At 40.9% G+C, this 27,175-nt stretch overlaps 2 protein-coding genes and 1 long non-coding RNA gene across 4 annotated transcripts in view; 1 reads left to right on the plus strand and 2 right to left on the minus strand.

Annotated features, from left to right (window-relative positions):
* The window catches only part of LOC124117606 (glycoprotein-N-acetylgalactosamine 3-beta-galactosyltransferase 1-like), a 40,395-nt gene extending 37,860 nt beyond the window's left edge, over positions 1-2,535 (plus strand). The window contains exons 4-5 of the mRNA XM_048396554.1: positions 63-727; positions 1,520-2,535. Of these exons, the coding sequence (XP_048252511.1) occupies positions 63-727; positions 1,520-1,816 (962 nt within the window). The 3' untranslated portion in view covers positions 1,817-2,535. The remainder of the gene's footprint in view (positions 1-62; positions 728-1,519) is intronic.
* Positions 2,536-6,625: 4,090 nt separating this feature from the next.
* On the minus strand, positions 6,626-12,982 carry LOC124123105. 2 transcript variants are annotated; one of them, XM_048396556.1, is made up of 3 exons: positions 12,263-12,982; positions 8,318-9,190; positions 6,626-7,696 (listed from the first exon to the last, which is right to left on the minus strand). In XM_048396556.1, exons 1-3 carry the CDS (start codon positions 12,582-12,584, stop codon positions 7,584-7,586), a joined length of 1,308 nt encoding a protein of 435 aa, XP_048252513.1. In that variant the 5' UTR covers positions 12,585-12,982; the 3' UTR covers positions 6,626-7,583. The 2 variants fall into 2 exon arrangements, with proteins under 2 accessions (XP_048252513.1, XP_048252512.1); XM_048396555.1 differs by having other exon boundaries at positions 6,626-7,699; positions 12,263-12,978.
* A 1,087-nt stretch (positions 12,983-14,069) lies between these two features.
* On the minus strand, positions 14,070-26,295 carry LOC125380442. Its single transcript, XR_007221092.1, has 3 exons — positions 26,216-26,295; positions 14,410-14,514; positions 14,070-14,224 (listed from the first exon to the last, which is right to left on the minus strand). It is a non-coding gene; the product is annotated as an uncharacterized LOC125380442 (long non-coding RNA).
* Positions 26,296-27,175: the final 880 nt, after the last annotated feature.

A 27,175-nucleotide genomic window follows, 5' to 3' on the forward strand; every position in this document is an offset into this window, starting at 1 on the left:
TCTGTGATTGATTGATTGATGCATGACTGTCATATAACATCCCATTGTTGCCACTCTTGCAGTAGCTGTGGACAGCACCGTGGCTGAAGCTCTGTCCAGGAAGCTCCGTCTGGCCTGTTTCATCACCACCAGGGAGGTCAACATGGAGACCAAACTGAAGGCCGTCAATGAGACTTGGGGCAAGAGATGTGACAAGATGCTGTATGTGATGACAACCAACAAAACAGGGCCGGACATATTAGGAGTGACCATTCCCGACTCCCATCGCACTCTCACAGAGAAAATCGTCCACGCTTTCACACACATGTATAGTACATCACTAGACGAGTATGACTGGTTCCTCAAGGCTGATGATGACACATATGTCATTGTGGAAAATCTCAAATTTCTTCTCGCGCATCTAAACGCCAGCAAACCTGTCTACGTTGGCGACCACTTCGCACCCTTCTCACCTAACGGGTACATGGGTGGTGGGGCGGGGTATGCTGTCAGTAGGGAAGCTCTCCGTCGACTGGTGGAGCAGGGTTACAGGGTGCCAGGTAGATGTCGCCACGCTGGAGGAAGTGAAGACATCGAGACCGGGCGATGCATGTACAAGGTTGCGGTGTCTACATATCTTTCGTTAGACAAGTACAACAGATCGACCTTTCATGGTGCAAATCCTGACACATTCCAAGTTGGTGTAGCCAACTTTATCTCCGGGTTTTCTGCCAACAAATACCACTCGGTAAGCTGAGTTTACCTGTTCCTGTTTGGTGAATGGATAATTTGGTGTAACGCTAAAATGAACAGTATTACTGTTTTTGCCACGATGTGCATAAAGTGATGTATTCCCTCTGGCTAAAACAAAACACATACCATTATATGGTGTTGACAGACCAACTAGCATGGGCCAGGTTTCATTATTCCAGCGTATCCTGTATCTGTGCATATGATACAGAGTTGCTTAACTTGGTCTTAGTCTCTAGGTCTCATATGTCAAGCGTTCATTCACGAAATGAAAACCTGTATTTATCAATTAGAACCTCATGAAAAAACCCTGTACTGATTGCAGTTGCTGACGGTTTTTATCAACTAGCATAACTGTGTCTGATAGTTTCAAGTGACTGATATCTAAAGTTTTACATATATAGATATATATAGATATATACAATCATTTTCTCACCGTTCAGATTTAGAGTATAAATTCTAGTATTGGCTTTTTCTAGAATTCTAGTATAGTTTTTCCTTGTACTTTATAATTACAGCACTGCAAGACTTCTATAGACAATGCTGATATATTTATAATATTTGATATAAAGCGACTTAGAAGCTGTATATTCCCGTTTGGATTCCGTGTCAGTCTGAAATGGGAGATCAGGTGGTCAGGTCTGTGACTGGGCAGATTGGGAGTATCGTACAATGGGCGTGTATCACATACTTCCATGGCCCACTTTCGCTGCTGTAATAGTGCCGCCTGCATAAATCAACAAACACATAATATGTAGTTGAGTTGTTTCAATTTCTGTTCTCGACACAGGGCCCAGAGTGCTGCTCACAGCTGACCATAAGCTTCCACTATGTTAAACCGGAGCTGATGAGAACTCTGGATATGTTCCTCTACCAGATCACTGTGTTTGGTCGAACAGTGAAATACAAGGAGCTCTGGAATCTGTTCCGAGCAGAGGAGTTTCACATACCACAAGAACGTCGGAGGCGCCCTTACCCAGGGGAGACAATAGAGGAGTACTACAAGAATGCTACAGAATGGAGATTGAAGAACACAACTATCTATATTCCAGACAAGACGAAACCAAAGAAAAAAACAGGAGCGTGAGTCTGGACTCAGGAATTGTGTCTTGCTATTCATATGAGTAACATCCTTCTTTTTGCATTTTGAAAAATAAATACATGGATCTTTTTGATACCATGATATTCCGCCGAATCTAAATTTTAGGCTTGCAATATTTTTTTTATATTTTTTTTATAAACACTGTGTTATCTGTCAGACTTTGTTATATGAGGAACATTGTTTTGGAACTGAAACATCCTGCAGGGACATGGAAGGAGACATTAAAAGAATATGGGGAATATACTATTGAACTGGGGAATCTTTATTATACACACCTGGGAAATTTCTAAGCACCACACCTGTAGTTCATACATACTACATGGGACTTTGGAACGATATACATAAACTTATGACAGTGGTCTCCTATCAATCAATGTGTAACATTGTGACACACTGGATAAGAAACACCTAGGTCTATTCAAGATGGACGCAAGTTATAGAAAGCATATGAGTTACAGACGCAGATGAGAGATGTGAAACATACTCAAAGAAGTATTTACTTGGAACAAGTATAACCCATTTAAACATTAATCGATTTCGTTTTCTGTATATCACTATGAGTATGTCACAGTCATACGATTTTTCCAAACCTATATATTTTAAAAAAACATATGTAATGGAAAGTGCTTAACTTTTGCCAGGTTTATATATGTATGCATACCTTGTAGATGATAATAAACAACACTACAACAACTATAACTACATCTGGGTGTTTTATCTTTTATGCAACTTTAAACCTAAAATTATTGATTTTGAGTTACGTTTTGGAATGTCAATATTTCTCTAGATTGCACTGGTCTCCGAGCGTCTTGACATGCTTTGCCCTAAGCAATACCAGGATACACATGTGGTTGGATAGACTCCAGGGTTCTTTGGCCATGTAAATCAAAAAACCAAAAATGATTTTTTGTTCAATAAAACAACAATAATTGCATATTTCGCTAATAGTTTTCGGTAGAGCAAAACAGAGTAGCCTATTGCCTCCCCGGTAATATGGAACATGACGTATTCCCATGCTAATGTGAATCGTCAAACATATGACACTTAAAGGAAAAGGAGCATAACTTCCCAACACTGTACACGTATAATCTCAGTATTTTACCATGGATTCCGACACAAATATCAAAGCTAAAGTTATTTACGTGAAGGTTTAGAAATCAGAGTGGGAGAGTGAGTTCAGTTTACTGCCACTTTTAACAGTATTCCAGTTATATCGCGGCGTGTCAGATAAATGTGGGAGGAAAGCCCAAAGTGATACAGGTCTTAGACGTTTACCTCAGAAATCAGAAGATGTTAACCACATCCCCACTCCAAAGAAGAAGAACCTGTTTATGTATCACGTCTAAATATACAACTCCAATGCCAGAGATAGAACACCTGCCTAAACTGGCACTTAAGTCATCATAGCGGTGAAAATCATATGAATGGATGACAGAAAATCAGTGATGACACCATGTGTTTGTTAAAAGGGTAAGTATATCCTGCCCTACTCGTAGCAGGGGGGCTGACCTTTGGCGTTGACGTTAAATATTTACAGAAACAGAGGAAACAAATAAAATGATACTCAAATTTCCATGGAACAAGTATGAAACATTTCATTGGAGAATCGGTTTCGGTTTCTCTACTTCAATAAGAGCATGCCAAAGTTATACTTTTTTTTTAAATGTTTAACTTTTTCCAGGTGCAAATGTGTTTTAGTGCCCGGTCAGCAATATTCCAGCTATATGTCTGTGGTTTGTTAATAATCGAGTCTTTACCAGACAATCCAGTGGTTGATATCATGAGCATCGATCCACGCAATTGGGATCGATGACATACATCAACCAAGTCAGAGACCCTGACCACCCAATACCGCTAGTCTCCTCATACGACAAGCATAGTTGCCTTTCACAGCAAGCATGGGTTCGTTACGGGTGGTGTGTATGTATATAGTATGTATATATATGTATGTGTATAGCATGTAGATGATAATATATTGGACGATTACATATACAACTACATCTGACAGTTCTATTTTCCGTCCAGTTCATAACGTTTTGAAATGTTTATCAATTATTTCTGTATATGGTTCTCGGCACCGAGCAGCATGTCTGATTAAATGGCTTCATCTAATCTGACAGGAGGCAAGGGTGGTGCAGCGCAGAGTTAATCCCCTTTAGTATGCAAGGATCCGTTTGTCGTTGAATAGATTTCACGGATGTTTGGCCACATAAATGGTAAAACAAAACAAACGATATTACATATGCACCATGATCTGAGTGTTTTCTGTAAACTATGAGCAAATCAGTGCAGCTTACTGCCTCATTGCCGTCAAGGCTGTAACATATACTTCAATGTTTATGTGAATCGACACACATATAATATTCACATAAAAAGAGGCATATCGCCGTTATACTTTTCTGATGTTCACAAAGAAACGACCCACTTCTTACAAGTAATTACATCAGCTAGACGAAGACAATGCAATGGAGCGACTTGAAAGGACCCGCATCTCAAAGCTTTGTCGAACAAGGAATAGATATAAGTTGTATACATTTCTTGATAAATGACTGGTTTAAGACCCACATCATGTGTCGTAAATACAGGAATCACGAGTCATCAGATTTTGAACCAATATTAATTCAGAGCATGTATACATCCTTGTCACAAATTATCAAAATGTTTTAAACGAAAACAATGATTCATTGGTCTGTTGATCCATGACTGTTTTGTGTCACTACAACTCTCATCCTGATCATCACAACAGGTTAAGTATTGCACCCTTGCCACTCAGATAGACAAGTTCCTCGTCACGGTCCCTTCCCTGCCCAACACTACTGCAAGGATGTATGCTTCCACAACTGATTTCTTCGGTCTCTGAACAACAAACGGGTGTGACGGAACTTGTCCTACCATGTTCCAAAACCCAATTAATATACAGATAGGGATATACTCCTCATTTCAAACAGTTTTGTTTTGAATATAATTGGTCCGAATATGGTCCTCCACCTCTCATGCCTGTCCACCTTCTCCAGAGTCATATACCAACAGTGCCTGTCCGACAACGTTCTGGACCGTGAAGATCCGGGGTAGAATAGGTCTTCAGCAACACATGCTTGCCGTAAAAGGCGAATATGCTTGTCGTAAAAGGCGACTAACGGGATCGGGTGGTCAGACTCACTGACTTGATGCATGTCATCGGTCCCGATTGCGTGGATCGATGCTCATGGTGTCAATCACTGGATTGTCTGGTCCAGACTCGATTATTTACAGACCGCCGTCATATAGCTGGAATATTGATGAGTGCAGCGTTTAACAACAAACCAAACAAAACCAAAACTGCCAACGCTACCAAAAGAGTACAGTCTAACCATCTCCGGGTCGTCGCTACATCCCTCACAAAACACAGGGTTCATCTCGCGCGACTGTGATGCCGGGATAAAATTAGCTGTGAGGAAGAGTTGTCTGTCATACAGCGTTGACTAGATCTACAGTATTTCCTCATAAGCATCGGAGGTTTTATAAACGCTGGTCTGGACTATGAGTGAAACGTGTTTCAATGCTAGAGGTGTTAGGTGGAGTGATCTAGAGTTGGGGATTGGGCGCTTACCAACTAACCCCATGAAATACGGCCTACAACGAGCTAATAACGAAACATCCCATCTACATCAACCATCTGCTGATATTCTCTTCTCGCACAAAACACAACCATCGAACGACCTTGAGTAGACCTCGTTATATCCCCTTCTTTCTATATAGTAATAACACTAGTGGGACTATATATCTTGTTGCTGCCTGAAATAATCACAGATAACTAAACTCTCAACTCAACAAATACCTTGTAACAAAGGAAAAGCACCAGCATGCAGGTAATACTTGAAACAAACGGAACAGCAAACTCACTGCCTCGGTGATATTGTAAAACACAGTGCAATCAGACAATGAAACGGGTATATCCGACTCCTCAAATTGTCTACGAGAGCAATATCCTGGCCATGTTATAAAATCGGAGAGGGATCCAAATAGTAGTAAAGCTGATGGTTCATCACTCATTATCTTTGAAATCTCAAAATTCATAAAAACCCAACCTTACATTTTGCAGCGAAAAGATGACGAAAAACGCGGCCAAATCAGCTCCTAACAGCGAAGGAGTTGTTGTCTTCATCATTGTTATTGTTGTTGCACGCGGTGTTTTGTATTAGTAATGTTCCCTTTCAACACAACTGATTGGATGGTAGTAAAATCGTCTCTGATTGGTTCTAGATACAGGAAGCAAATGTTATTGACTAAGGGCTCAAGGACATCACTGCACACGCTTTCGAGCTGGCAAATTGTGTTTAGCGAAAGGGTAACGAAGTTTTCATAATAGCTCAATCCGATGAATAAAACTTATGCTACTCCCTGATGCCAAGTCCGGAATGTTAATCCGAGGACTAGGGTGCAAGCCCTTTTGTTTCAAAACGTCCTCGCATCGTTGGTGATCTAGTTGTTCTCGGGCCTCACAATGTAACAAAGTATCACACTCACACACACACACACACACACACACACACACACACACACACACACACACACACACACACACACACACACACACACACACATACATACATACATACATACACACACACACATACATACACAAACTTACAAAGACAGACATACACACAGTGACACACACACACACACACATATATATATATATGCACACACACAAACACACACACACGCACGTGCGTATTCAGCAAATATACTTTTTAGGGGGAACATGGGGACACATTATTTGTTTCTGCAGATAAACCCCAGCAACAAAAGTCACATTTGTGATTTATTTTCAAAAAACGTGTACGCAACAGCAATACTATATGATATGACGTGTATGCCGTCCACTAAGTGTATCGGCGTAGAGAATGTGAAAAACTTCCTGTAATACATCATAACCCTCTCTGATTCACATGAACCATTAAAACCACACAGAGCATTCACTCTGTTGTCCATACTCTCAGGGCACGATCATACTGTGGGATAATATTAAGACAAACCTACATGTTCATTATTTATTTACAAAACATCCATTTCAGCAATACAAAATGAAAACAATGAATAGAGAGATGTCATGCATGACGTCATTATGACGTTTCGAAATATGACGCACCGTTGATGAGTGGTGACGTCCGCTTGATGAAAACAATGGAAATGAAAGGACCCGCCTCTCAAAGCCTTGTCTGACAAGGCAAACATAGAAGTTGTGTACAGTTCTGATAAATAACTGGTTTAACACCCATATCATGTATCGCACATACAGGCCTTATGATACATCAGGTTTGGAACCAAGACACCAATAATATTAATTCACAGCACCTTATACATCGTTGATACAAATTACCAAAATGTGTGTTATCCAAGACAATGATTCATTGGTCCGTTCATTCACGACTGTTTTGCTCCAATAGTCTGCAACACTGCCACTCAGATTGAAACATACAAGTTGTGCACAGTTCTTGATAAACAGCTGGCTTAACACCATATCAGGTATCGTAAATACAGGTATGATGATTCATCAGATTTTGAACCAAAATATCCAATAATAATAATTCAGAAACTTATACATCCTTGACACAAATCACCAAAATGTTTGTTATCCAAGACTATGATTCATTGGTCTGTTGATCCATGACTGTTTTGTTCAAATATAACTCTCACGTTCATCATCACAACTTGTTGGGTAGGTTCAGTATTCCAGGTATTGGCACTCAGATTGAAAACGTTCTTCTCACTTCTTTTCTGTACGGAGATTGTTGCTGACATCGGGTGGTGGGCCGAGCTTAGCTGTAGTTGTCAGCGACTCCTCATATGACGGCGGCATTGGAGGAGCGGTCTGTCCTGCTGCTGCAACAAACAACACTCAAATACATGGACGGATTTATCCTTCATGCGAAGACACGAACACACTGTTACATCTCTATGATCCATGATTTAGAAGGTTCCAGTGATTTAAAACCTCCTGGATACCTTTCACATGTTGTGTTTTCATTGTTACACTGTCAAGCATGGACTATTCTACAACTAAGGCAAATCGTAAAACATTTAATGTTTTCTGACATTGTAAAAGTAAATGTTTCGGAAATATACTACACTGACCTCGTGATTAATCCTTGTCGGAAACGTCACGATCTACAATATACATATATATATATATATATATATATATATATATATATATATATATGGTTTAGTCGCTGATCCATCTTAGCTGCAGCAAAATCCAACATGAACAATGTAAAAGTGTTAAATTTGCTACAGCCACTTGTTTCATGCATTGCATTAATCTTCTACATTTCAATTATCTGAACAATATAATGAAAAACATGAATTTGCGTTGCATCAATGTTTCCATACCGCTATTGCTTGATTGCAATCATTTTCATTTGTTGGAGTCTTAGCATACATAATCTGTCGTGGCATCGACATTTTTAAGACGACTAGGTTACCTCATAGTTCACCTACCATTAGCGTCCGGCAGATCGGGATAGAAACCCTGGTTCGGGTAGCCTGATCCTTGGGGATACCCCGCAGACACCCCCACATAGCCTTGAGGTGGATAGGTTGTCATGTTCTGGTAGCTGTAGGGAGGTGGCATCATGCCACCAGGGGGCGCGGCTGCTCCAGGGGGTTGGGCTGCACCAGGGGGCGGGGCTGCTCCACCAGCAGGCATTGTCATCACACTTCCGGGCGCCATGTTAGATACTGTGACAAAAGTCTGCCCTGTGGAGGTGATGGAGACGTGACCACCAGACCATGGCTGGGTAGTTTTGGCGATGAGACGTCGTTCAGATAAATACTTGTTGTGATCCCTCACCAAACATGGCAGTCGACAGAAGTCCACCAACCACCCAACGCCTAACACTCCAAACGTAAAGAAGTACAAGGCGCCCCATCCTGGTCTGTTCAGGTAGAAATGGTGGAGACCCAGCCACCCGAAGGGGAACCACAGTATATAGACATCATCCAGGTGTTTCCATTCCTTGTCTTCTTCCATTGTTTGGATAGCGTTTGCGCGTTTGACGAGGACGGGGATGCGGAACCAGTCATATATCCAACCCACTCCCATCAGGCCGAAGGTGAAGGTGTACAGTATCCCCCATACGGGCCTGTCCAGGTAGAAGTGATGAAGGCCAAGGATGCCTAAGGGGGATGCACCTAGGATGTAGGCTGTGCAGGTGCTCTTGCAGGGTTCTGGCTCGCGTGGACACTGGTTGGCCGCCTTCACGAGGGAGGGGATGCGGAACAGATCTACCAGGAAGCCAATGCCACAGAGACCGAAGGTGAGGAGATATAGAACACCCTGGCCCGGCTTGCCCAGGTAGAACAAATGGAAGCCTGCAAAAGAAACACGTTTTTTTAAGGACCGGCCCTTAATGGTACTTACAATTTGGCATTACAAATACTGTTTTAAAACAAACGCATTGTCGTCTGGATGTCCTGATAATAACAACAGCAGCAATAACGACAATAACATGCAGTGCGTTAGTTTCCCTTCACCAAGTGAGTGTTTGTGTCTGAACATTAGAATTACCACAGACAATGGATCTGTGCCTATGCTCTTGATTTCTTTTCAGTATAGGAGTATTTGATAAAATTATGCGTTGTGGATAACAGAAAAAATAAATTGTAGTATGGCTTCTCACACAGAAAGCAAGTGTATACCTTAATGTTGTGCAAAAACATACTCCGAAAAATAGCGTGGCAGGATGTATATATTTGGGATTATTTTAAAAGTAGTTTAGTATAAACTTATCCAAAACTTAGGTATTTTAGGATAAGTGTATTTATTAAATAAATTAGTTTACTTAGTCCACTAACTCACACCTCAGTAACATAATCTAACATGTGGTGATTGATTCTTTCTGCTAAGGCTACTGCCGTCTCAGCCTAGCCTATTGTTCTCTGCCGGTCAGCTTGGCCTGGCTTTGTATTTCCCGCGTCACATGACCACCTTGGTCATGTACTGCACACCTTTACTATGTGCACCATTTCTAGTCACAACTCTCACTGGGAAAGGACAGTTCAGTTTGGTGTAAGTTACGTATATTTATTATCATTGTACTTAGGCTTCTAGCATATATAATGTATTTTAGTACACTCATATTAAGTCATTTATGTTCCATTAGAACAGTATAACATGTATATGAATCAGTATATTCATATCAGTGCAGTATATTTTTAAATATTGTAAGATGTTACCATTGAGGTATATGCATAATGAGTGTACTAGATTTAAGCATGTATTGGTACTATTTTATCATGAAAGTCTAAAAAACCAAAAGAGTATATTTGTTGATTTTATCATACATATGAAATACCTAAAAATGTTGATTTTTATACTGCTATATGAGTTTCACATGCCATGTATACAATGTAGGTGATGTTTACCATACCAGTAAGATTCATGTAGTTATATATCGTTTATCAGGTCACGTAAGATACTGGATGACCAGTTTTGATGACAACTTGTGGTTTGGCCTCCGTTCCTTAGACGAGTTTTAAAACATGCTTTACCGTAGTAAATGTAAAATAAGTGTTCGCGTTATATCTTATTAATTGGCATATCAAACACATGTAATGGATGTATAATGGCAGTATTCTTTTAATGATCTATTGGTAATGATGTTTGCCTACATTTTGTAAATATTGTGTTTTAGGGTTTCATCATCATCATAACCACTGATGGACCATCATTGGAATAAATCCGGTTGTAAAAACAGTATGCTTTTGTGTCTCTCCAATACCCTGCATAAGCCTCTGCGACAATAGTTACATCGTAAATATTGATAGAGTGTTGCAAACATCCATACAAAATTAATACAAAAAACGAATTGGTCATTTTGGCATGGATAGCGATTGATTTGTGTGGAAAGAATGCAGTACTGCAGAGATGTGGTAAGCAGATGGAAAAGCAGCTGTACATATCAATTGTCATTCGGTTTGATTGATTAGGTTTGTTTGTTGTTTAACTCTGCAATCAGCAATATTCCAGCAAAATGAAGGCGGTATGCAAATAATCGAGTCTGGACCAGACAATCCAGTGATCGACACCAGGAACATGGTAATGAGTACTGGTTTCAATAACACAGGGGAAGGGGGTTCAATCGTCTCAATCCGCCGTGCAGAGTTGCGTCCCTTGTGCACGCCAGGAACCTATGATCATGGATCGGAATTCCGGATCGGGCGGATAATGTTTGTCAGATCCATACCCGTGGTCTTGGGTTACATCGAAGTGGAAAACGTCTGAGACATAAATCACTTCGGGCTTTCCTCCCACATTAAGCTGACACTGAGTGATATATATGGAAAACTGTCATAAGGAGTGTTGTATCGCCTCCTATTACACGTTTGGACAACGGGGACATGTGAATATCATCTCATGATTGTTTCCAAACTGAAGATAAGTTATTTTTATCATGTCTCTTGTCTGTGACACTGTGAGGAAACCGTGTTATCTTGGAAAGCCGACTTAACTACCATGGGCTACGTGCGTCCACACGAAGCGCGTCGTCACCAGATAAGTATGTTGCAGTCCACTACGTGCCGTTGCCAGGAGGAACCGAAACACACAGTAGTAGCTTCACAGGTAATCTTCATCAGGTGATATGTAGGAGAGCCGTTGCAGGATGCTTTACGACATGGTTGTTTGTTGTTTAACGCCGCACTCAGCAATAATCCAGCAACATAATGGCGGTCTTTAAATAATCGAGTCTGGACCTGACAATCCAGTGATTGACATCATGAGCACAATATGGATCGATGACATGCATCAACGAAGTCAGCGAGCCTGACCACCCGACCCCGTTTCTCGCCTCTTACGACAAGCACAGTCGCCTTCTAGGGGAAATATGTATTGCTGAAGACCTATTCTACCCTGGATCCTCACGGGTCATTTACAACATGTGTTAGTAATGTCTAACAACGCAATATATTTATATATTAAACACATACACATTACCACGATAGGCGCATAGACTAAGGTATGTTGTTTGACGCCGCAGTCGGCACTAATGCAGTCGTACCATGACGACATGTGGCACCGGTCCACACAATTCCATTTCAACAATCGCCACAGATCGACAGCCTTATGTTATGCTGTATATCAGTATTGTGGTTAATGGTTACAGATGATCACTTGAAATTTCACCGGCTAACCGGTCTTCAGTAACCCAAGCTTGCGGTAAATGGCGACTAACGGGATCGGATTGTCAGGCTCCCTGACTTGGTTGATGCATGTCATCGTATCCCAATCGCGTGGGTCGATGTTCATGATGTCAATCACTGAATTGCCTGGTCCAGACTCGATTATTTACAAACCGCCGTCATATTGCAGGAATAATATTGCAGCGTCAGACAACAAACAAAGAAACATAGCAAACAATGCGCCTGTGAGAAGATGAATCTTACCAAGAAGTCCCATAGGAAACCAAAGAACATAGGCGTCACACAGGGTCTTGTCAGGCACGTGATGGGGGTCTTCACTCCTCCTGTTGGCCTCCTTCACCAGGCACGGCAGCCGGAACAGATCCACCACATACCCCACCCCCAACAACCCGAACGTGAAGAAGTACACTAGACCGAACCCAGGCCTCCGTAGGTAGAAGTGATGCGCTCCCAGCAAGCCCAACACTAGTGCAAGGATGTATGCTTCCACCAATGATTTCTTCGGTCTCTGAACGACAAACTGGTGTGGCGAGTATCTCGGGTGTGCGGGGTCCTGGCCTGTCATGATTCAAGCCGAAATGTGATATACAAATGTGATTATACTCCTTTCAAAGTTTTCCTGGTGTTTATCCCTTGTTCCGAAACCGTTCCTCCACTTGTCAATCTTGTCACCTTGTTCCCGAGTCACAACACCAAATGTGCCTGCCTGTCGTTCGCGTTGTTAAAAGTCCGTCATCGTTATCAGAAGACTACAGTCAGACCCTCCCTTTGTCGTCGCTATATCCTTCCCAGGCTTCGGGAAAAACACACACACGGTTCATCTTGCGCTGGTCGAACTGTCACAGAGGAAACGCCGCGTGATCGGTCATAGGACCTGAGGGATTGTTTACATTTTGTCATCTACCCTACAGATCAGCCCTGGACAGAGTCAATGCTGTCAGCCCCGCGCGGCTGTGACTCTGGGATATATTTAGCTACGAGGAAGAGCTGAACACCACACCGTGTTTTCGCCTGTACAGTATTTCCCCCTTTAAGCAATGGGTATTTTATAAACGCCGGCCGTTAGTAAGTATCCGCTATGGGTGATATGGGTTTCAATGCTGAAGGTTTGTTTGTTGTTTATCGCCGCACTCAGCAACATTCCAACTATATGACGGCGTTCTATAAACATTCGAATCCGGACCAGACAACTCAGTGATTGACATGTTTCTTTAACCCCGCACTCAACAATATTTCAGCTATATGACGTTGGTCTGTAAATTATCGAATCTGGACCAGACAACCCAGTGATTGACATCTTGCTTGTTTACCGCCGCAATCAGCAATATTTCAGCTATGTGTCGGCGGTCTGTAAATAATCGAATCTGGACCAGACAGTCCACTGATCATTGATCATGAACATCGATCTCCTAAGTCGTGTGATTGTTTGCTGTTTGACGCCGCGCTAAGCAATATTCCACCTATACGATTGCAGTGTAAATAAGCGAGTCTTGACAAGACAACCCAGTGATGGATGTCATGAGCATCGATCTCCCCAATTGGGATTAATGGAGACGGTGTGCATGGCAGGGATACTAGTGTCAGATTAAATGGGACATGCAATCACGCGTATCGATACAGTAATGTGGTTAGATTAAGCTGCTCTCCATGCGTATATTCCAACTACTCCCGCTCAGTGACACCCGTGAAGATTCCGGGATAGAATAGGTCTCCAGCAACCCATGCTTGCCGTAAAAGGTGACTCTGCTTGTCGTAAAAGGCGACTAACGGGATCGGGTGGTCAGGCTCACTGACTTTGTTGATGCATGTCATCAATCCCAATTGCATGGATCGATGCTCATGATATTAATCACTGGGTTGTCTTGCCAAGACTCGATTATTTACAGACCGCCGTCATATAGCTGGACTTTTGCTGAGTGCGGCGTTAAACAACAAACAAGCAAACACACTTACACCTTAGTGCTTGGGAAAAACAAGCCCATGTTTGTCAGTGTTCTCCGGCCTCTCATAACCGTAGAGTAAGCACAACACATTAACTGTAGATGCAAGAACAAAAAAAATCTGAAACGCTCGCATCACAGGGAATTTATTGTCAGTGTCACATCGTTAAACGTTTCACACTGAAAGTTTTGTTTGCATCACGAACTGTTAACGTTGAAATGATGCCTCCAGTAACGAAGTGACGAGGTGACGAGGTTTAGAAAACTACAATACAAAGTAAAAGAAATTTAGTTTGTGACATTTAGACCTTACTTTTCTAAATAAACATGTTTTTGACATTTCTTAAAATGAATGGATTAATTTCACTTTGTCAACTCAAGAAGTACAATAGCATAAACATGCATTTACCTATCATCACAAAATGTCAGAAATACAAAAAGAAAACTTACATTTGTGCTCCAACATACTTTCATACAGACTGTGACAATCGGCAGGCAACATGGAGGATCACACAGCACATGTACATCTGATGCATGGAGACTGTGTGCTCACACCTGATCACATGACATGAAGAAGTGAAACTGAGGCTTCAATATACATTTCAGATTATACAAAATTGCTCATTGCTGAAACCTGGGTTTGAACTCACAACCAGCACCTTACTGGAATTCAAGTCTACATCTTTATCCTCTGGACCACAGAGAAGCATTAAAGATTAACATTATAAACATTATTAACATTATAAACCTCATCAATAGATACAAACTTTCATCTTGGCATATTCATGAACAATATTCTCTTTAGCGCGGAAATTCTAAAAAGCTTCACCTAAATGTAACTGATTTATCATTTTAAAAATATAAGATAGCTTCGCAAAGAACTATAATGAACGAATCGTTCTGTCATGACGTCAATCGTGGAGATTCGAACATTCGCTCGCAACTTGATGACATTTTGAGAGGGGAGTGTCCAGTGAGTTATTCGCCATAGATGTAGCAAATCGCATATACTAGCGATGGCCGAACAAAATCGCATCCAAAAGTCCGAGAGTTGTGATAATCGGTATTGGGAGAAAAGGTATAGTGACGGACATGAGGCTTGTGAGAATATACGGGAAATACCACCTGTGCGTAATGGATTTGTCCGACGTTGCCGAAATCGGATATAATTGCACCCCACATGGTTTATTCTCCCTGCAGTGTTTAACTGTACGAGGGGCGGTCGGGTAGCCGAATGGTTGAAGCGTTCTCTGGTCACGCCGAAGACCCGGGTTCGATTCCCAACATCGGTACAACGTGTGGAGCTGGAATATTGCTTAAAGCGGCGTAAAACCACACTCACTCACTCACTAAGTTTACTGTACGTTGGTTGGTTTGTTGTTTTACGCCGCACTCAGCAATATTCCAGCTTCATGACGGCGGTCTGTAAATAATCGAGTCTTGACCAGACAATCCAGTGACTTATATCAAGAGCATCGATCCACGCAATTGGGATCGATGACACACATCAACCAAGTCAGCGAGCCGTTAGTCGCCTTTTACGACAAGCATAGTCGCCTTTTACGGCAAGCATAGGTTGCTGAAGACCTATTCTACCCCGGATCTTCTCGTCGCTTATTTCTCAACAGTCTCCAGGCTTTCAAAAACCCAACAACCTCGGAGCTGTTGAAACAATATATCACAAGGCGCTTATTAGTGTAACACCGGCCTGGTTGTAGCCAAGCGAGCTGGTCACCTAGGTAATGTCTGAATATGATACAGAAGATATTTATGATGACATCGCGTTGTGTTGATTAGTCAGACTTGTATTTTATTTGTGTATCGTGATCAGTAAACACAAATGTAGTAAACGGGTGCTCAGCAGCCAGTGTATGACAGGAGTGATTGGAATAAACACTCCAGATTTCTATTTTGGTGTGTGAAAAATGAATTATACTCCACGAGGAAAACGTACGTGTAGTGCTGACACGCCAGATCACATATCAACACAATTTAGAATTTAGGTGTCACTCGTGTTCTTCCTGAATTAGATATATTGAAATTAAGTCATGAAAACACGTATCAAGGAAGTGAGAGAGGTTTGACTGACACACTATTTATAGCACCCGTGAAGATCCGGGTTAAAATCGATCTTCAGCAACCCATGCTTGTCGTCTAACGGGGTCGGTATGTCAGACTCCCTGAGTTGAATAATGCCGAGTGCGGCGTTCAACAACAAACAAAATGATGTGAATCACTGGATTGTCTGGTCCAGGCTCGACTGAGTGCGGCGTTACACAACAAACAAATAAACAAGTCATATGTTCAGGTCATGTGTTCGGTCAATCTAGGACAGCTTCACATATGGGCATCATGTGTAATACAAAAAGCGGTATGAACATACACATGTGTTGCCATTGTATCTAGCATTACGAGAGACATGCATGTGTGTGAAGAGGTTTGTTTGTTTGTTTGTTGTTTAACGCTGTATTCAGCAATATTCAACCTATATGACGGCGGTCTGTAAATAATCAGTATGGACAAGACAATCCAGTGATTGACATCATGAGCATCGATCCACGCAATTGACAGCTATGCTAGATGCGCGTTGTAACGGGAAATAGCCTTATGACAGATACACATGCTATTTTATGGTAAAAAGACTCACAGGTACACTTCCCAAGGAGCTGAGAATGGAATGGAGTGCACACTGATCCATAGATCGGGGTATTAATGTAGCTTTGATCATTCTTTAGGGGGTGGATTTCTTGCATTATAAACAGGCAGATTATTGTATACATGCATACATATGGTTGAGGGAAATAGTGTTATGACAGATATACAAGCACGGCGTAAGAGAAATAGTGTTATGACAGATGTACAAGCTGTCGTAAGGGAAATAGTGTAATGACAGCTGTACAGGCATGTCGTCAGGGAAATATTGTTATGTCAGATATACAAGCATGTCGTAAGGGAAAAAGTGTTATGACAAATATACAAGCACGGCGTAAGAGAAATAGTGTTATGACAGATGTTCAGGCACGTCGTAAGGGAAATAGTGTTATGTCAGATGTACAAGCATGTCGTATGGGAAATAGTGTTATGGCAGATATACAAGCACGTCGTAAGGGAAATATTGTTATGTCAGATATACAAGCATGTCGTAAGGGAAATAGTGTTATCGCAGATCTACAAGCACGTCGTAAGGGAAATATTGTTATGACAGATATACAAGCACGCCGTAAGGGAAATAGTGTTATGACAGATATACAAGCACGCCGTAAGGGAAATATTGTTATGTCAGATATACAAGCACGCCGTAAGGGAAATATTGTTATGACAGATGTACAAGCACGCCGTAAGGGAAATATTGTTATGTCAGATATACAAGCATGTCGTAAGGGAAATAGTGTTATGACAGATAATGGGATTTTTTTAAATGAAATTGCGATAGGACTTATATACATATGAATGGTCAGGATGAATATCGCTTTACTAAATATACATATATGTGATTAATGGAGTTGTGTTAAATATACACATGTGATTAATGGGGTTATGATAAAAATGCATATATGGCATCAATGGAGTTATGATAAATATACACATATGTGATTAATGGAGTTATGATAAATACGCACATATGTGATTAATGCAGTTATGATAAATATACATATATGTGATTAATGGAGTTATGATAAATAAACATATATGTGATTAATAGAGTTATGATCAATATACATATGTGTGATTAATGGAGTTATGATAACTATGCATATATGTGATTAATGGAGTTATGATACATATACATATATGTGATTAATAGAGTTATGATCAATATACATATGTGTGATTAATGGAGTTATGATAACTATGCATTTATGTGATTAATGGAGTTATGATAAATATACATATGTGTGATTAATGGAGTTATGATAAATGTCCATATATGTGATTAATGGAGTTATGATCAATCTATATATTTGTGATTAATGGGGTTATGATAAATATACATATATGTGATTAATGGAGTCATGATAAATATGCATATATGTGATTAATGGAGTTATGATAAATATACAAATATGTTATTAATGGAGTCATGATAAATATACATAAATGTGATTAATGGAGTAATAATAAAAATACATATATTTGATTAATGGAGGTATGATCAATATGCATATATGTGTTTAATTGAGTTATTATAAATATACATAGATGTGATTAATGGAGTGATGATAAATATGCATATATGTGATTAATAGAGTTATGATATATATGCATATATGTGATTAATGGAGTCATGATAAATATGCATATATGTGATTAATGGAGTTATGATAAATATACATATATGTGATTAATGGAGTTATGATAAATATGCATATATGTGATTAATGGGGTTATGATAAATATGCATATATGTGATTAATGGAGTTATCATCAACATGCATATATGTGATTAATGGAGTTATGATAAATACACTAATATGTGAATAATGGAGTTATGATAAATATGCATATATGTGATTAATGGAGTTATGATAAATATACATATATGTGATTAATAGAGTTATGATATATATGCATATATGTGATTAATGGAGTCAAGATAAATATGCATATATGTGATTAATGGAGTTATGATTAATATGCATATATGTGATTAATGGGGTTATGATATATATACATATATGTGATTAATGCAGTTATGATTAATATGCATATATGTGGTCATTGTAATTGTTACGTGTAGTGGGACCCCGCGGATTTGTTTGCCTGCACTACAGCCATGGTATCAGTCAGCATTGTAAGCCCCGTGAGGCTGTGACACCCGGATACATTTAGCTAGGAGGACGGACTGTATATCATACGATGTTCATAGCCCACACCATATTTCCTCTAATACGCGACTAGCGTTTTATAAACGTATGTGTTATGGGTGAAACGGGATCAATCCCGCTGATTTGGTTGATGCGAGTCAGCTTAATGTGGGAGGAAAGCCCGAAGTGATGCAGGTCTCAGACGTTTACCACTTCGGTGAAACCCACGAGCACGGGTATGGTGCTGACAAACCTAGAAACATAATCGGGGCGAATCGGGATTCGAACCCACAATCATAGGTTTCTTGCGTGCCCAAGGGACGCAACTCTATACTGTTTAAACATGGATACAAATGCAGATCTCGTCATCCCGTCTGTGGTAGGGCAAAGATTATTTTCTGGACGCTTCACGTTTTCGTTGCTTGGGCGACACATACCACTGATGTTACTATCACCTCTTTCAAATCAGATCCGTGAAAATTCAGGGGTAGAATAGGTCTCCAGCAACCCATGCTTGCCATAAAAGGTGACTATGCTTGTCGATAAAGGCGACTAACGGGATCGGGTGGTCTGGCTCGCTGACTTGGTTGATGCATGTCATCGATCCCAATTGCGCGGATCGATGCTCATAATATTATTTACTGGATTGTCTGATCCAGACTTGATTATTTACAGACCGACGTCATATAGCTGGAATATTGATGAGTGCCAACCAACCAACCAAATCTTTCAGATCATGTTTTGTAAAACAAAATGAGAGATGCTCGACATTAACTTATATTTTTGTGGAAATGGAACAATACACAAAGGGAGATAGATTTGAGCACGGTGTGAAAGTGATCGCTGCCGCACAGATCACCATGAACTGAACAGGAAAATTCATTATAATGTGATGGGTCAGAAATGAACAAATCCAGCACAGAGTATGTACATGCTGCTGGATGGAGGGAGACGTTACTTCCATCATTAAGGAGACACAGACCATGGCAATCAAGCATTTATTCTAGTACTTATCATTACGTGAATATGAACCCCATTTGGGATTGTGACCATTTATGTCACCCACAATAATAAACGGCTTGGGAAGTCGGTCAATGAGATTATCAAGAGCCCTGATTTGGAGAGCAGATGATGGAGGCATGTATGAGGAGCACAGAGTAATTGCAATATGTAAAGTTATACCTTCTGCAACGGCTTGTAAGTTAGTATTTAGGGCAATAGTGCTATGTAGTGTACCCTGTTTCACCAGTAAACCGGCCCCCTCAGAGGCCTTACCATTGGTAATCCTTGCAAACAAACTATAGATAACTTACTGGCGTAAATTAAAAGGATGATCGTCTCCAGGAGGTTAAATACCACGGGGTTATAATCTTTAATAATATTAAACCCAACCTGTACTACTGATATGAAGATTGTATTCAATGACAACAATCTACAATAGCTACCATGTGCTTTAAAGTGTTACCCGTAGACAAGTTTCACAAATCATACCTCATGTAGTATGTCTTCTTATTTCACTTTGTCTTCGCCCATTGTGTCTCTTTAGAATACTGGTATTCAACTTATTACTGCCTGCATATATTATGTAGTATATATAGTGAACAACGAAAGTTCCTTTGACAAACACAAAGTCCTGTGGGATATCTGTCCATATCTGCTGGAGCATGTTTCGAAGTTCCTGAAGTGTCTGTGGAACACGTGGTTGACGTCGAAGGCGCCGATCCATCTCATCCCACATGCGCTCGATTGGTGAGAAATCAGGGGAGCGAGCCGGCCAGGGGATGACATTCACGTTGTTTTGTTGAAGAGAATCCTGAACAAGTCGAGCAATATGAGGCAGGGCGTTGTCATGTTGTAAGGTAATGCCTGGGCCATGACGACGCAAAAACGGTAGAACAACAGGACCTATGATCTCGTCGCGGTAGCGCTGACCATTGAGATTTCACTCTACCACTATCAAACGGGTACTCTGTCTTGCTGTAATCAATTTCAATTCAATTCAATTCGGTTTATTTTCGTGTAGGCCCATAGTTACATTTGTATTACAATGGACGTGATGTACACAGCTGTTATTGTTGTGACAATAATGTACTACGAAGTGACATCGCTTGATAGATATAGATAGCTAGACGTTCAATTAATTTACAATCAGTTGTAGACATAATGATATTAAATTTTTGTATGGTCGGATATTCATAAAATGTCTGTGGTAAGTGATCCATGCGTATCTTGTTATAACCGGAGCAAACTAACAAAAAATGAAACTCGTCCTCCACATACCCAGCATTACAAACACAACATAGTCTTCTGTTACGTGGGATATCAGCATATCTCCCAGTTTCAACACACAGCTGATGCGAAAAACATCTAAACCGAGCTAGCGCCACTCTCAATTTACTGACGGTCATACAGCTAAGATACAACTCTGTACCAAACGATACCTTGAATAGAGAATACGAGAAATATTTACTACCCTTTTCCAGAAGACTATGCCAATCCTGTTCATAACTACATTTCAGACGCGACATAAATTCTGTTAAAAACGAATGAGGATGACTTATACACTGGTTTTCCCATACAGAGCCAAAACCCAAACGGAACAATAAAAATTTACATTTTGATACCCAATTAATTTTACCATTACTTTCTGCCTGAAGCATCATATAATAACATTTCTTTGGAAAGCGACAATCGGACATACTTAATAACCTTATCGAATAGCCAATAACTCTTTTGTATGCATAAATATATAATGGTATAATGCTGCAATCCCACCCCATAACATAACGCTGCCGCCCCCGAACCGATCTTCTTCCATGACACAATGATTGACGTAACGTTCACCTAGACGTCAGTACACTCGAATCCGTCCATCGCTGTGGCTGAGTTGAAAACGAGACTCGTCAGTGATTAGAACTTGTCCCCACTGCATGACCGTCCAGCGTAGACGCTGTCTTCACCACTGTAGACGTGGTTGACGGTGGTTTCCGTTCAAAATCGGACGTCTGGCGGGTCTTCTGGCGACGATCCCTTCACATCTGAGGCGGCGGCGTACGGTTTGTGAAGATATTCGTCGAAGGCCAGGGATGGTCCTTTTAGTCACTGTTGCTGGCTGGAATCGATTTGGTAGATGTGTTGTTCGAATCCAGTTGCCTTGTCGATTATTGGTTACGCGTGGCCTGCATTTGTCTGTTGCCAACGTTGGCATAAACAACAAGTGGTGTGCTGTGGACGTTAAATTGTCTTGCATCATCACGTTGACTCGATCCTGCTTCAAGCAGACGCTCATTTTCGGACTGGTGTGGCATTTCTTAATGTTGAATAATTGCGTCATTTTGTTGTTTTTCTGAGTGGTTGTTGTCAGCACGATGCTAAACAACGCATATGGAATACCGTTAACGCACAAAATGAAAAATAAATCTGACAAGACTACTCACAAAGATTTACTTTTTCTTACCACAGAGTTATTGGCGTAAGACTACTGAGTTTACTCCGCAAGATAAGTTGTTTTCAAGTATAACATATTTGATCAAATGTGTGTCTTGGCGATTTCGCGGGCGCTACAATCAAAAACGCTGTGCAGATTATCGTAATGTGAATGACGCTGATTGACAGAAAATATTCAAATCTAAGATATGTAAAGACAATTATGTCCGTTAATATAAATGTGGTACAAATTAGAGAAGTTCACGATCACCACCAAGTCCAAAGTGAACGACAGGGAACGTTCGCATCATGGCTGTGCCGCGATTTATTGAGTACCAATTGTCCTATACATGAACGCCCGTTTTGACAAAAAACTGTTGATGTTTTTTTATGTGGAATTACTAATAGTTTCGTGTTTATGATCTAACTATCTGACACCGTGTTAATGCGTTTCCAAAACCATTTCACGTTTTGTCGAAAAAGGACATTTTAAAAATGTCCACAACATCTAAATGCCAGTCGACGCAATAATGTCAACAAATTGTGTCAACGTCGGTTTCACATGTGGTAACTCGGCCCCAGTTTCTGTCAATGAAACACGCGGTAGAGAAATAATACAACCACTATAAACATCTTCTTAACTCGATGACAACTATAGTTATGGACTGAATGCACTGTAAAGTTCTATTTGCTTTTCTTTTCTTTGAAGCCGGGATAATGGCGTTATGATTGCTTTGCTGAAATAGTAAATATCGTTTGTATAATGTACATGGAACATGTTTGATTGTGCAAGATAACTATTGATAACTATTTATGAATGTATATACAATGAAATATAAAATCTTCTCCGAAAATGGAATATGTTATCATAACACGGTTCGTATGGTTCGTATTTCCTACATTTAGCATTTGGTATGAAATCTAATGATGATAACATTTACAAATTATTGGTGTTAATTGAACTCTTGATTACCATATGATATTCTATCGCAAGTCATTAACATGTTTATGCTGTAGCTGTTGTGTTAGCAAGGAGTAAACACGTTGTTGTTGTTGTTGTTGTTTCAATCTCCAATTTGGTTTGTATAAGCGAAGGACTTAGTCACACATTCAGGACTTTTACCGCTGTCCTTGAAAGGACTATTCCCGATTAAAATTGAGTGAGTGAGTGAGTGAGTGAGTGAGTGAGGTTCCAGTAAAATCACATCGGACACTCCAGAAAAATGCTGCACACATTCTTCACATGTAGGAAAACGCTTTCGGCGACTCAATCCTTTTCCCCATTCCAGATCACAATGCTAACTTCAAGTCCAATGTTGACCTAAATGCCTGGAATCATAATTAACGTTAAATAGATCCACATATTTATCTTCCACAAGGAACGTGCACACTCGCGTGCTCGACGCTATCACATATAACATTGTCATATGGTTTCTATAACAAGACCTTTTCATCAAAATTATGTAGCTTGTTAGCATCCCATCGTTTATGTAGAAAACAAATACGTATTGTCTACTGCAGAGTAGGTATACCTATCGTTATAGCTGTAACCAATTTGTTTATATGACTCCCCTCCCGCCCCCACTCCCTACCACACACTGTAGTTGGTTGTCAAACCATATGCATGCATGAACGTTGCATTCGCGTGGCGTGCATGGCTTCTTGTTGGATAAAAATAAACATTTTGCCAGAACACAGCACAGACCACAGCACGGAACACCAAAAAACAAAACACACAGCAAACAGCACGCGGATTACTTCACACAGCAAACAGCATGTGATACAACACACAGGACACAGAACACAGCATAGAAAACAGCATAGAACACATCATATATCACTCATCACAGAACACAGAACACAGCACAGACGATATAACACAGCACATAACAATGAACACAGAACACTGGACACAGAACACAGAACACAGAATACAGAATACAGAACACAGAACAGCACACAGCTCGGAACATAGCACAGAACACAGAACACAACAAAGATCACTGAACATATAATACAGAAGAGCACACAGCTCAGAACACATCACACAGCACAGAACACATAACACAGTACAGAACACAGAACACGGAACAGCACACACACACACACACACACACTGATGAACAAAGCACAGAACACAGCATAGAAGACATAACACAGTACAGAACACTGAACACGGCACAGCACACAGCTCAGAACATATCACAGAACACGGAACAGCACACACACACACACTGATGAACGAAGCACAGAACACAGCATAGAACACATAACACAGTACAGAACACAGAACACGGAACAGCACACACACACACACACTGATGAACAAAGCACAGAACACAGCATAGAACACATAACACAGTACAGAACACTGAACACTGCACAGCACACAGCTCAGAACATATCACACAGCACACATGATACAGCACAGAACACGTAACACAGTACAGAACACTGAACACGGCACAGCACACAGCTCAGAACATATCACCCAGCTCAGAACACATCACACAGCACAGAACACTGAACACAGAACAGCACAAAGCTCAGAACGCAGCACACATCACACATAATACAGCATAGAACACATAACACAGTACAGAACACTGAACACGGCACAGCACACAGTTCAGAACATATCACCCAGCTCAGAACACATCACACAGCACACATGATACAGCACAGAACACGTAACACAGCAGATAACACATCAAACAGCCAAGAACACAACACACATGACACAGCACAGAACAAATCACAGAGCACACAGAACACAGCACACAACACACATCACACAACACAGCACACAACACAGCACAGAGAATACTCATCACAGATGGCAAACCCCTAGATGGCTGAGCCAGGTACAAGTGGTCACACACACACTGATGAACAAAGCACAGAACACAGCACAGAACACATAACACAGTACAGAACACAGAACACGGCACAGCACACAGCTCAGAACATATCACCCAGCTCAGAACACATCACACAGCACACATGATACAGCACAGAACACGTAACACAGCAGATAACACATCAAACAGCCAAGAACACAACACACATGACACAGCACAGAACAAATCACACAGCACACAGAACACAGCACACAACACACATCACATTACATCACACAGCACACAACACAAAACAAAACACAGCACCCAACACAGCACACAACACAGCACAGAGAATACTCATCACAGATGGCAAACCCCTAGATGGCTGAGCCAGGTACACGTGGTCACACACACACTGATGAACAAAGCACAGAACACAGCACACAACACGTACCACAGCACACATCACGGAACACTGAACACAGAACAGCACACAGCTCAGATCACATCACACATCACGGAACAAAGCACACAGCACGGAACACTGAACACAGAACAGCATACAGCTCAGATCACATCACACAGCACGGAACACAGCACAGAACATTAACACAAAACACATAACAGCACACAGCTCAGATGACATCACACAACATAGAACACAGAACACAGTACAGAACACATAGAACTGAACACAGAACTGAACAGCACACAGCTAATGACACAGCAAACGGCACAGAACACAGAACACAGTACAGAACACTGAACATGATGCACATATTTATCTTCCACAAGGTCACACACAGACTGATGACACAACACAACACAACACACAACGGAATACACGGACCGCCTCGGCATTAAGGGGCTTAAACAAGGACTGGTCGAATTGGAGTCAGTATACTGTGTCTGAGTGGGGTATTCATGTTAAACTGCCGTATGGTATCTCAGTGAGCTAGCACTATAATTCGGCATCAGTCCGGACTAGTACAAGCAGCCACACAAACACACACACGTACATGCAGTCGCTATATAAGTGCATTAATCTTGGACGCGACGTTAAACACCATTTCACCTCACCTCACAAAGGGAATACACACAACACCAATAGACAGACTTCCAAAACACCAACACGTAAACGCAAATTCACAACAGACAAACAACACAAACAATCATCCTTACATTTCCATGAACAGCCCTTCCTACAACTATCGCCTTCGGCGCAATCTAATATTAAGTCCACACAATGAGAGAAAAACAACCGCCAATGCATACACTGCCACCAATTGGAACACCCCTCCCACGCATGCCCTAACTATCCTATCTGCAGGATATGTGGATCTAAAAATAGACCGCCGATGTATCAGCTGTAACGCCAGACACAGAGCCACTCAGACAACATTCCTGGAAGTTCTTGGTGGGTTCGTCTCATCTGCTGCCGGGGATGCGTGTCGAGGTGGCAGGGGCCCTCCTCTAATGTCACATGCGTCCGACTGTACCGGGATGACCCAAACCCTCTTTGCTGCATGTATTAGTTCTTATTTGTCAAATATAATAATAAGCAGAATCATAGGAACACATAGCACAATAAGGATGTGTGAGTTGAAAAACAGAATTATGTTGGACTATGTTGACTTTTATGTATCTTACATTCCGATGTCGAATATGTAAATGACATGAAGATAACAATTTAGGAATCGCATATCCTATACATAAATCTAATTTTACTTTTGAAGGACTTTTTAGCACCGGATAACTGCACATCGTATGCTCACCGAAGAGGATGTCTAAAGGCGCGCAAAAGTCGCAACATGTATGTCAAATATGTCTTCGCCAGAAGATCAACACGGGGCAAAGATATTTTGTAGATACATACCTACTGATGCCATGCAAGTACCTGTACTGTCAGAAAGCGCACACATGTATACCCGAAGGTAAACCAAAATGTAAACTCAGAATCAGGATATGAGAACATGGCATGAGTTTAAATATTTAGGTAATAATAAGTAGAAACAGAAAAAAAACAGAAATTCAAAGCAAAACTAGTGATGCGTTTTCCGGCAATGACTTCCTGAAACATTTGCTATTGTTTTAACAGCCTCCGCGGTCCTAAGGTACAGCATCCGCCCGTCAGTATATTGT

This window comes from Haliotis rufescens, unplaced genomic scaffold (assembly GCF_023055435.1).
Source record: "Haliotis rufescens isolate VD_foot unplaced genomic scaffold, xgHalRufe1.0.p SCAF_150, whole genome shotgun sequence".
NCBI lineage: Eukaryota > Metazoa > Mollusca > Gastropoda > Lepetellida > Haliotidae > Haliotis > Haliotis rufescens.

Bases quoted from the DNA above. Each gene is read 5' to 3' on its own strand.
- LOC124123105 (XM_048396555.1), bottom strand. From the start codon at position 12,584: ATGACAGGCCAGGACCCCGCACACCCGAGATACTCGCCACACCAGTTT. The intron at 9,191-12,262 runs GTAAGATTCATC...TTTCTTTTGCAG, and splicing joins GTTTCCTATGGGACTTCTTG to GCTTCCATTTGTTCTACCTG. The intron at 7,700-8,317 runs GTAGGTGAACTA...TGTTTGTTGCAG, and splicing joins CGATCTGCCGGACGCTAATG to CAGCAGGACAGACCGCTCCT.